General features: G+C 42.1%; 1 protein-coding gene across 1 annotated transcript; it reads right to left on the bottom strand.

Annotated features, from left to right (window-relative positions):
- Positions 1–36: 36 nt before the first annotated feature.
- Positions 37–7,793, bottom strand: slc25a1a (solute carrier family 25 member 1a). Its single transcript, XM_080748828.1, has 9 exons — positions 7,461–7,793; positions 6,822–6,932; positions 6,524–6,623; positions 5,661–5,799; positions 4,600–4,684; positions 3,877–3,981; positions 3,568–3,683; positions 3,407–3,480; positions 37–3,259 (listed from the first exon to the last, which is right to left on the bottom strand). The coding sequence occupies exons 1-9, from the start codon at positions 7,714–7,716 to the stop codon at positions 3,145–3,147; spliced, it is 1,101 nt and encodes a 366-aa protein (XP_080604954.1). The 5' UTR covers positions 7,717–7,793; the 3' UTR covers positions 37–3,144.
- Positions 7,794–12,625: the final 4,832 nt, after the last annotated feature.

Raw genomic sequence — 12,625 nt, forward strand, 5'->3', positions numbered from 1 at the left:
CTTGCTAACCACATGTTTATTAGGCCAATGAAAATGGGTTATGACTACATAAATATGCTCAGAGGCTTCTAAACCTGGTCGAATAGAAAAAGTATCTGAGATTGGTTTGACTTCATTTTTTTTAAAGTGTGGTTTTGTTTTAAACATGCCAGCAAAAGTTAATTCATTTTTATTTTCTATCACATGTGATTGTAGACTGTGGAAAATGCCAGCAAAAACTTGCATCTCCTGACCCGTGTATAATCACGCCATACCTGACGGCATGACCATGTAGACATGCAGTCAACCTATTTATAAAAGCAGCAACAATATTCAAACAAATATAAAAACAATTATTTAGCTTATACAGAAGAGACAACATGGTGGATAAATAAAACAAATGTTTACAACTATGAAGGATGATATATTTGAAATGATGGCGTTTGGCATAGAGAAGTTAAGGACTCCCGTTCAAGACTGTGCGGTGCATGTAGTTAGCTGACCCAACACCAAAGCCCACAGAAATACAAATAGCCTTTCAGGTTGTTGAGACGCTATTGAGCCTTAATTATATACTCCCATCCCAGACAATTTGGTTTCAGGCAAGTTACAAAATTGTGCGAAGAAGTATTTGCCTATATAGTTCTGGCATACAGTATCGCACAATTAATCTTCAAATGTGTAGAACTGCTATTTTCCCTATTTGCTTAAATTGATAAGATAGAGAATGCCTCTTTTTATTTTTCTTACAAATTGAACCCTGCATTGAGTACAGTACAGATTGTTCTCTTAACAATGAATTCACAAGTTAGCCTCTACAGTAGTTTCGATTCACATGAGAACAGCAGGTTTGCCAAAGATCTTTTTAGACATGATGCGCATTTTAAATTTGCAATAGCATCTGGAAGCTCTCAAATTAACTATACATTTGCAGGATATCCAGACCTGCACAGTAATTAGTATCCAAGTTGCCATATCAGCCATCCCTTCAAACACCGCAAGCATGAAGGACATTAACAAGCAATGTCAGATGTTTATGACATTTTGTAATGTTCTCACATCTCTAACTCGCCTGTGTGGCAACACTGCTGTCTACGTGAATTCTTATGAAATGCTTTTGAAGGTCATGGAATTTGGATTTAGAGTTGGCTTGGTATGCACAACAGCAAAAGGCTCGCATCAGCAATGATACTTATTCAGGGCAGGTGGTAACATGTTACATGTAGTATAAATAAAATGGAATTCAGTGGTATCCATTTGTGTGCCATGGAAGTCCGTGCATGATTTTCATTAGAACCCAACAACACTAATGGCTTCCACTGTCTGTGGTGAACATGAAATCAACCGGTGGGGTTTTTGGGTTGAATTGAAAACCTGGATGCACTAGGACCTTGAGGTGGATTATTTGAATATCACTGTAAATGCTACATAGTGAGCTGCATACGGTTACATGCAGCCATGTTCTGTTCAACAACAGTCACAAAAAACATGAACAGTATTTCTATAGTCCACCACAAAGACAAAGCCAGGGCCTACTGTATACTGTTAGCACAGTGACAGAAACGTAAGCAATAACAACGCTAATACGCATTTGAGTGCTGTGCAGCTGGGTGTTGAAAGTCACTATTCCAGTCCTGCAGTGTGCTTGTTTTGGCTGAGTCTGCTAACATTTCTGTCACTCGTTGAGTAGATAAGTGCTTGGTGAATCAAAAGACACATGTACGGCTTCATCAAAGTACAAATAAGTGTTCATCCCTTACAGCCATGTACAGTAACAATGGTCATAGCTAGCTAAAGTTGTAACATACTGTATACTGTGTATAGATCCCCTTCTGTTTTAAAACCATTTCTAGCGATGTCCTGCCCAGTTGGGTTAAATCTTGTAATGTTTAGGGATTCCTTGTGTTATAGCCGGAATGATATAACCTAATTACAAAAGGATGCCACAGCCGCCAAGTGAACACATTAACTGCTCTATAGATCAAGCATCAGTCTTCTTTACTCCTAGTGTTAGTTAAAATAATCGTAAGACCTAATTCAGTCTTAATTTACCAATGGGAAACAAGTTATGGGGAAAACGGGAAAAGCTATTGTTCTGGGATTTCTAGTTGTTTCACACATGGCCAGAAAATTAGCCAGAATGTGTCTGGGGAGGTTGAGAGTAAAGGCTAATTTATACTTTTAAGTGACAACTGTCTAAACAGCTGTGGGAAGAATTAGCCAGAAGCAGTCATGGGCTGTGTCCGGAATCACTCACTACTCCCTATATAGTGAGTTTGCCATTCTGTAGCGCTGCCCAAATGTATAGTGAGACATATATCCTATATAGTTAGTGGTGTGATATGGATTTTAGAAGTGGTGCCCCTCTAAATTCGTGACGTGCGCGTGCTTGCACGTGAGGCGGCGAGGCGCGTGCAGCTAAATAAGTCTGGGCTCGCCGAGCCCATGGCATCTCACCCGTGTATATAGTGGACGCACAATAAACTGTGAAAAGTAGGGTACAATTAACTAATAATGGTCACTAATTAAGCTCCAACTACTACGTTGATCTAGCACTTTATAATTACCGTATGTGATAGCAATGACATAATCAACGGTGACCTGAGTAGTGTGAAAGTGAGATTTATTTTGTGATTATTTTACTAATGAGCTCACTATAGAATCCTCTACATTACCCTCTTGTAGGGAGTAGGGAATTATTCCAGACACAGTCAACAGTGAAAGGTAGGATTGTCCCACAAACAAATGGTAATTTGTCTTCTAAGTAACCCTTAATTATTTTGTAATGTGTCCCCGGTAAGGGCAGTGTCATACAATTTAGGGAGTATTAACTTCACCCTTTTGTTTCCTGCTGTGTTTTGTTTGGGTTGGTATGCAAACGCGGGTTGTCAATGTTCTGGGGACACAGATCATTTTAAAGCAGCAACATTGTGCTGCTTCAACATATTGGGTCCTGACTTTGCTCGAGGCACAAATGCTGGTCCCAGTGCGAAAGCAGTTGGAGAGGCCACTGCTTTAAAGGAAAGAATAAGGCAAATAACAGGGTCAAGTTGAATATGGGTTTGAACCTTTCATAGCCATGTGGAAACCTAAGTACTGGGACAGTAGTGGAACTGGTCAGACATCGGGCAGCGGTCTAGGTTTTTCTCTCCATCTTCTCCCTGGTTAGTTGGTCTTCCATGCGTTGTTCAGTAGTTTGACAACCTCCTCATAGATAACAAAGACGATGGCCACATCCAAACACACCCGGCCCAGTCTGGGAACTGTACCTTTATAGAACCTATAAAAATGGCAAGACGTGGAGAATTCTCTTTGCTTGTGTATTTGTTATAGCCATAATTTCTGATGCACTATAACATACTAGATATGATAATGGATGAGTAAAAGAGGGACCCAAGTATTGGCATCAGGATGAGGGGTTACTTACGCCTGTGGTCCTTCGTTTTTTAAGATCTGGACGGCACAGTCCACTGTGTTTTTGTAGCGGTGGGCCTCCAACCCCTACAAAATACAGAGTTATAAATGATGGTGACCGTGTATCCGACTGTCTGTGAATGTCTGTGTGGTTGTGTGTGTCTTAAGTCTTACCTGCATTCTGGTCTTTACTACATCCAGAGGCGTATTTCCAAAAACACTGGCAGCTCCTGCCGTTGCTCCGAACATCGCTGTGACAATTGGGTGCATCTCTTTCCTAGAGTCGTCACCTTGGAAGAACAAATCATGAGGTCGAACATTTAGATCAAAGCAAAATGACGATATACTGTCACAAACTATATAGGGAAAACCAAAATATAAGACTGATGCATGTGCGCCAGTTAATAAAGCAAATTCCACAGACAACATACTCATTTTGGAGTTATAAATGATGCCAACAGAGCAACCTGTCGGCCCTCTCACCTTTGTACCAATTACGGAGAGTGTTCATCACATAGAACCGGATGGCCTGATTTGTTCCTTGTTTTAGCACAGTTGCAGTAAGACCCTGGTAAGTACCCCGCACACCTAAAAATAAATACATGAGACATACAGTATAACAAAGGACAAAACAAGTGCGTAGATACACAACATGTTGTACATACATAGTCCAGTAGTTTGTGAATAAACAATTATTCACCTTTTAGGATTTTGCTGTAACTTTGGAAACTTGATATAATTCCAGCATCAGAGTAAAACTTAAATTCCTGCATGAGCAATATTACAGGCATCCAACAGTTAAAGACCACAGGGGTCAAAGTACCCATGCAGTAGATGTACAGTAAGCAATATTCTTGTGTCCCACAGACCCACTCCCATAATAGAATGTTCCAGGAAAATTAAGAACTAAGGATGTTTTCAGGATGTAACTGAACTAACACCACTGTTCTGAACATCACAACCTTCGTGATCCTGTTTGCCCCGAGAAATGACAAACGATACGTTATAGCTAGCCTACTAAGAAAATGTCCATTCACAGTTCAATTCGCTTTGAGCCTACTCCTGCCTAATGAAATAAATACTTGACAGAATGTTGACATGGGTTTTCATGTCTCCTGGCAACAATAAACTGCTGATATACGATACAGTTTATATAATGAAATGAGAGCCGGGCCGTATCACACTGAGACAGTTTCTCCATCTCACCTTGTTCTCTGATGATCTCACTGACTCCGTGGAAGAAACCTCTATAACGCGGCCGAAGAGAACACTGATCATGGATCAACTTCACCTGATGGTAAATACAGTATGAGAATAAAGTCAAAGGAGTTTTTTGCTTCATCATTCCATCGGCAACCACAAGAGACCACACGTTTTACAATGTTACATTTAGGGCTGGTGCAACTAACAATTATTTTCACAATCACTTAATGTGTTGGTAATTATAACATTAACATATGCAGTGAAATTGCGTAAAGTAACACATTTTGGCAAATGTGTAAATAGCACACAACAATGATACATCACTAAACCATCAATACATTTTCTGTCGAACGATCCAATTAATAATTTCACCTGTAGTCAGTCACGTTCAACCACAACAGTGGTGAACATGACAGCAAGGTGCTGGAAAATCTCTCATGTTCAATAATATTCAGTGTGATTGAATGTGAAGTAGTGAAGTAACGTTCAACTCAATTCAACTAAAGTGGTGTCCAGGGACTCTCAGGGTTCCATGAGGGTGTTCCAAATGAACCCTTACAGCTCTGTAACTCTTAAGAGTGTACAAATGTGACGTGTACAAATGTGACATGCAGGGCCGGTTCCTGGCATAACGTAAGCAGCCTCTTACGACCACAACCAATAAGGGGGCCATATCACAGGAAGAAGATATTTTTTAAACATAGTGTTACATTATGTCATGTATCCCCTATCCAAAAACTAGCGTTATTATTTTAATATGCGCTCCCCTTCCTCCTTCCTCATAATCCCAAACTTCACTCTAGGCCTGGCTGCCTGTGCTTGATTCATGAGCAAGTCAATATGCCTCCAAAAAGAACATTTCGATCTGGTGCTACAGATTATTTTAGGTGGCCCCTCACGCGCGCATCCGTTAGTGAGGGGCCACCTAAAATAATCTTGCATAGTGCCACTAGAGTCCTAGAACCGGCACTGGTGACCGTACATTTGTATACTGGGGGCCTTTGAAATACTAGGTCAGTTTTCTGACCTGGCATTGTTAACATGGAGTGTTCACCTAAACCAACCTTTAATGTTTCCATTGGACAGACTACGATGATGGCCTCAGCTATCCCCGCTCCTAAACCACACAGGAGACTCCGCGTGTTGTCTAGACGACCGTTGGCATCCCGCATGGGGTTGCTGAGGATCTCAAACATCCCAAATCTGAGAGAAAGAGCAGGTGTGTTTGTGTGTGTTTGCAAGAAAGAGGACAAGATATAGTAGATGCTGATATGATATTGATACTTTTAATTAAAAGCATGTCTATAGAATAGATTAAGAAATCAATGACACAATATATTCCTTAACGTTGTGTGTGCGCAGCAAAATATAAAGAAAAGAAAGGCTCTGAGGGGATGATTTGCAATGCTGACAACATCCATCCATCTTCATGCGTTAATCCGGAGTTGGGTCACAGAGTGCTGACTACAGTAACACCCAAATCCATTGTTAATGATTGTACGGTATCATACATTATATAGCAAATTTATATTAAGGGAATTGAATCATCTGTGGAAGGCCAACCTCTCAACCCATAAGATCAGCTTGGAATGAAATGCAAGAATATATATAAACTCATACCACGCTATGTGGCATAATAAAACATCACAGTATGTCTGTAGTATGGATGTACAGTACATGGTACACAACATATCTACTGTATAGTGACTTTTAATCCAAAGTTCTGTGAAGATGATTTCACACATCATCGAGGCAACCATGCAAGGCACCAACCTGCTCACCAAGCTGGCAGATACTGTAGGGTACAGCGATTAATTAAGTACACTTTAACACAAAACCAGGAGGAGCTGGGGATCGAACCTGGAACCTTCCAGTAAACGGTCTACCTCCTGAGCCAACGCAGCCTCAGTATTACAGCATGTCTTACCTCACTGCAGACTTGGGGATAGATCCATAGATCAAAGAGCTAAGACCTCGATACAGCCCTCTCAGGCCATGGTCCTGCACTGTCAGCTTCACACAGTCACCTGCAGAGATGCATACACAAATAAATACAGAATACCCTTCTGTTCGGCCGCCTTCAAGATTTGCAAGTGGGAACTGCTGTCTTAAAGCACGCCTCACTAGTCTTCAGCACTGATCGGAATTCACACAGCAGCCAACGAACCACACAGCAGCACACAACAATGCATGCGTGCCATGCACGCAGCCACACAGTGGCCTACCTATCCCTCTGTATCGTGGTGGGTTGGCGCCTCTCCCATCCAGTTGCAGCTGGGTCTTCACATACTCTGTAGGAAAGGTGATGCAGATCTCTATGCCTCCTGCGATGCCTCCTGGAAGACAAGGGAGAAACAAATGGGTTAACCACTAGCTGCACACTCTGCAGACTATTCAAACCAGCTTATTCTTGAATTTTCCAATGAGAACAGCAATCTGATCATTTCATCTGTTTCCATCAGTCATCTATGATCTATGTACACAGTGGGTAGACTTTACTGTAAGCTTAAAGCTTGTGGCTGAATGAACGCTAGACATACTGATACTGCATGAATGGATGGATGGATGAGAGCAGAGCACACACATTCTACATAGTAACGCAGACAGACAGAACATAACATGCAAGCTGCCAGGCACACACACAGGTTTATACATGATGTATGATGATGATGATGATGATGATTCATCGTTTGATAACTCGGTATTGACCCAGTTATTGTTGGTAGATAGAGTTAGCGTAGCAGGGAGATCAGACTAATAAGGCTGAGCAGCAGGGCACTCCATGTCTAGCCCCTGTATTAAAACCCTTGAAACCCTGACACCTTGAATCTATACATGTAGGCCTAATTGTGTCACCACCTCACCTGCAAGAATAGCCTTGCCAGGGTGTGTTGTTTTCCTCCCTCCGATTGCAGCAGCTGCCAGTGTCCTCCTGGCCCCGTATGCCTGGTAGTTATTTGCTGGGAGGGCGCCCACTAGCAGCACAGGACCCAAACATTGGGAGGATGATGGGGGTTGCGGGGTAGTCGCTGTAGTGGTGGTGGTCGAGCATCCGCGCCTGACAGCGCAGCTCTCACACGGCCCTTCTCGCACCGAAAACGGCTCCAATAGCGAAGACATCTCTCTAGAAATAGAACGACGGCACTCACGGCAGACGGCGGGGATAAACAGTCGCACTGCTCGCCGTGCTGCTCAGCCTGATCTCGGACAATGTCAGACAATCCAATCCAGTGGCAGTAGGCTACTAGAGGTGGGACAGGGTGGGACGTTCGTGAACGAATCGAGTCTTTTGAACGGCTCTTTGAAATGAACGATGGGATCCGGTTCGCAGTATGGGAGCCGTTCCTTTCTAATGAACAGTGGTGGAAAAAAGTTCAAAAATTCTTTACTTAAAGTAAAAGTATCAATATAGTTCAATTCTGCAATGTAGAAATACTCTGCCACAAGTAGAAGTTTGGAATTAAAAGTAGCCTATTGGTATCAAAATGTACTTAAAGTAGTAGTACCATTAAAGTATGTAGAATGTCCCATTTCACAAGTTTTCCAATTACTAAAATGTAGGCTAGAAAAATCATTTGAAATTAGCAGATCTACAAGCGCACAATGCGTTGCATTACAATGCATTGTGAGCTTGTAGATCGGCTATTTCTAATGGTGGAATTTTCTATATATGGCCGAAATGTATATAGGGTTGAAGTGATTTGTAATTATAATAATCAAAAACTACAAAGTAACTATGAGACAGTCTTTTGAACGGCTCTCTGAAAAGAACGGATCCCAGAGATCCTGCTCACTTCATAGAACCATAAATCCCATCCATAGGCATTACAACACAACACAGAGGCTGTGTTGACCAATGTGGCGCTAGCGGGAGAATCATGAATATTAAAATTGCGGCCAGACGATGCTCCCTGCCAGTCACGTGAGTGTCCCCTGCGTCCAATGGCGGTGGCGAATCGATGCTGTTTATTGATCCAAGCCCTCGAGCTGAAGCCCCCTCACTTTGTTTGTTGTGAAACCAATGACGAGGTCGCGGTGATAAATCATCCGAAATCAGGTAGTTATACAATTGACTCATTGATTTATAATCAATTTGTTATGTGACATAAGGTCATACATGTCACACCCCCCGAAGGGGGTCAGCTGGCATTCAGACTGAACCCTTTTCGATTGCATATTGTCATTGTATGTGTGTATTTTCTGTTGTAAACAAGAGAAACCTGGCACCTCTGTTGCCTCTGTCAATCACTGTCCCTTTAAATAGATCTCATGCCAGTGATGCCACCTCACAAGCACTTGAAACGCACGCGCGCGCGCACACACACACACACACACACACACACACACACACACACACACACACACACACACACACACACACACACACACACACACACTATGCCCCTCCTCCTCTCCTCGCCCAGTACAATGGAAGTGGGTCAGTGTTTCATGCCCCCCAGGAGGAGAAACAGTTCAGTCAGAGTCTGAACATACAAAACTGGTATGTATTGTAAACTCCAAAGAATGCAAAGTGACATATCTCTGCAGCCAGTACATATTGTGAGTGTATATATGTGTGCTTGTTTGCCATCAAATGATGCGTACATAACATCAGAGAGGCTGCAGCGGGCAGAGGTATGTGTGGCATGATGACAGCTCTTCCTCCAGATGTTGGTGCCACACAGAAAGAACATTCATTTTTCCCTTAGAGATTTCAGAAAATATTTATATAAATTATTTTAAGCCTGGAACCTAGCCATGCAGGCTCCCGGTGAATCATGACCATAACATATTTGATTCTGTGTAAAACATATTTTAATATTTGATTATATTATAGGCTGTACTATATTTAATAAATACCCTTTCTTTTGTTGCTTTTGACACAGAATCACTGTGTGTGTGTGTGTGTGTGTGTGTGTGTGTGTGTGTGTGTGTGTGTGTGTGTGGGGGGGGGGGATAAATGGATGGGCTTTCTATCTGGCACCACAAAATGGCTGGTGCTGTGCCTTATACTTTCTGTATACTATACAGGATATGTACTCTCAGCTGAGTCCATGTTATTGTTAGAATCTTCATTCTTGTGACCCTCATAATTGTGGGCTCGCCTATAAGGCGAGCACACTTTAGATATTGTCATTATTTATCTATCAGGCAGGCAATCAGTAGACGGGATCTTCGGTTCCTTTCTACTCCTACATACTTAGTGAGAAAATGAAAATAAAAACATCAATGTGTTCAGTTTACAGTGGCGAAGTGTGCTATTATTTTTTATAGCAATCGGCCAAATGGTGGCGCTGTAGGAAGCCTTCGAAAGTGCGAACTTTGAACAGGTATAGCTCATGCTGTGTTTTAGGTACAGCCATGAAACCTGTATACACGTATGCGTCTCCTCATGCCGAACAACTTTTACACTCTGACTTTTGACCTCTGACCTTTAGATCCCCCAGAATTGTGAATTATATGAAAAACAGTAAAAATCTATCTCCTCCTGAGATTTTTGCATAACGCGCACAAAACTTTTTTCACATGAACTTTTGACCAATACGGTCAAACTGTCTGGTCGGATTTCTTTTAAAGTGAAATATAATTTTTTAATAGTTCAATCAATATTGCGGTTTTATGCAAATTATTCTTCGGCCTCTAAATCATACATGCAAAGTTACACATTCATGGCATTAGGGAAAGATGTAGAGGGTTAGTCAAAGTATCACTGAAACCAATTTTATTCCAATCGGCCAAAGGGGGGCGCTATACGAAGCGTTTGAAAATTCAAACTTCAAACGGGCATAAGTCATGACTCGTTTCGTTTGAAGACATGCAACTTGTTACACGCGTGCTTTGACTCAAGCGGAAGACATCTGTGTTGTTGTTAAGTAAGCTCCGCCCTTCAATTTTCCGCCATTTTGAGCAGTTTGTAAAACGCGCAAACCCGCTTTTATTCTGGAATTTTCGCTCCACGTGCACAAAACTTTTTTTACATGAACTTTGGACCAATATCTAAAGATCTGTCAGATCGGATTTCTTTAAAATTGAAACATGCTTTTTTAAATAAATTCAATGAATATTGCAGTTTTATGCAAATTATTCTTCTGCCTCTAAATCATACATGCAAAGTAACATGTTCATGGCATTTGGCAAAGATGTAGAGTGTTAGTCCAAATATCACTAAAACCAATCTTACCCCAATTGGCCAAAGGGGGGCGCTATATAATTTTGAGCAGTTTGTGAAACGCTTAAACCCGTTAGGATTTTTTTTTGCAATTTGCATGAAACATTCTACACACAATCTAAGGACCTTTATCTAATATGCCTATGAAGTGCACAGTCTGCACACACACACACAAAAAATAAAATAATGAATATAGCTGCAAGCAGCAATAAAGTGGCCAAAGCCAAAAACACATCAAATTATGAACAAAGCCTGCAATGTGCGTGAAATCTTGCAAGCACATTCCCAATAGGTCAAGGAACAATATCACCCTTCTTACATTGGCCTGTTATAGCGCCACCAGCGGGTCAACTTTTGCACAACACATTTTTGGAACAAAATGGACCAATCTTTGACGTCAGTAACGTCAAAGAGAGCACTGCCTGCGATCTTGACATTTTGTACTTTTATAGCCATTGTTTTCTGGCTTGAAGCGAGCCCACAATTGTTTCGAAGGAACAATATTTTTCTAGTTTGTAACATTGTTGTAAACATAATTTTCAGTGTTCATCGTCACTGTCATCGTTATCATTATTGCACATGTGCTTGTCCATTCATGCATTTTGCCTCTGAATTGTAATGCACTTCCACTATGCTACTCTCCACCCTCCTGTCTAGCATCAGGGTCTTGAGCTCTGCAGTGTTGTTAGCTCCGCTGTCACAGTGTATCTACGTAGGTGGTGCAACGCTTTCCTTTTCTGTCTTTGCCCTTGGGTTGGCTCCCACAGTTTGCTTGCCGCCAGTTCCGGCGTCTGTAGCAAATTGTTGCATTTGTAGAAATGGTTGGCCTTAAAAATCATGCTCAGTGTTCTCAGGGGCCCAGTGTTAGGGACAGTTACAATTACTGCAACTCTTTATATTTAGTTGAGTTGCTGGCTCATCACTCTACAAACTACAACTTGGCCAAAATTCAGCTGCCAGACTCCTGACTGGCACTCGAAAGTGGGACCCAATCACCCCCATTCAAGCCTCCCTTCATTGGCTGCCAGTCAAATTCAGAATCAATTTAAGAATTCTGCTGTTTGTTTTTAAAGCCCTACACAGCCTGGCACCACCATATATATCCGACCTAATCGAGCCCGACTACACTAGGATCAGCTGACCAGATGCTCCTAAAGGTTCCTGCACACAACTGAAACTAAAAGGTGACCGTGCCTTCTCGGTCACAGCGCCGATTCACCAAATCTGTGGCACACCCTGCCAATGGCTCTCTGGGCTGCATACTCTCTGGACATTTTTAAATCCAGACTAAAGACATATACTGTATGTTCGTCCTTTTAAAACACCTAATGCCCCACTGCTCCTGAAGGAGCTAAGCTGGTTTTGTCTGAAGTTTGTTGTACACCCAGTCGCCCAGGGTCACATTGTTTGTTGCTGTGTACATTGTTGTGTAAATGTGTCTAATCAGTGTCGTTTTTTCTCTTGTATATTTTTAGCCATATTCTGTGCAGGACTTTGGTCAACCCTGGTTGTTTTTAATGTGCTCTATAAATAAAATTGACTTGACTTGACCCTTGAATCCTATGCCCCAGTGACTTTCCACCTACTTGGACCCTTACAGCAAAACAGGAAAGGGCCCTGGATGGAGTCTACACAAGAATACTATGAATGGCTCTAGGTGTCACATGGACGGACCACATCTGAAGTGGTCCTCTACACTGTCTACAGGGACCTGCCACAGGTCACAGACTGAAGGATGAGGCTGTCAGGGCACTGCGTCTGGCACCCGGAACTAGTGGCAAGCAAACCATGGGAGCAAAGTTAGAGCCAGGAAAGGAGAGAAGCGCACCACCTACGTAGTTGCATTGCGGCGCAACAGCT

This window comes from Nannobrachium achirus (assembly GCF_963921795.1).
Source record: "Nannobrachium achirus genome assembly, chromosome: 19".
NCBI lineage: Eukaryota > Metazoa > Chordata > Actinopteri > Myctophiformes > Myctophidae > Nannobrachium > Nannobrachium achirus.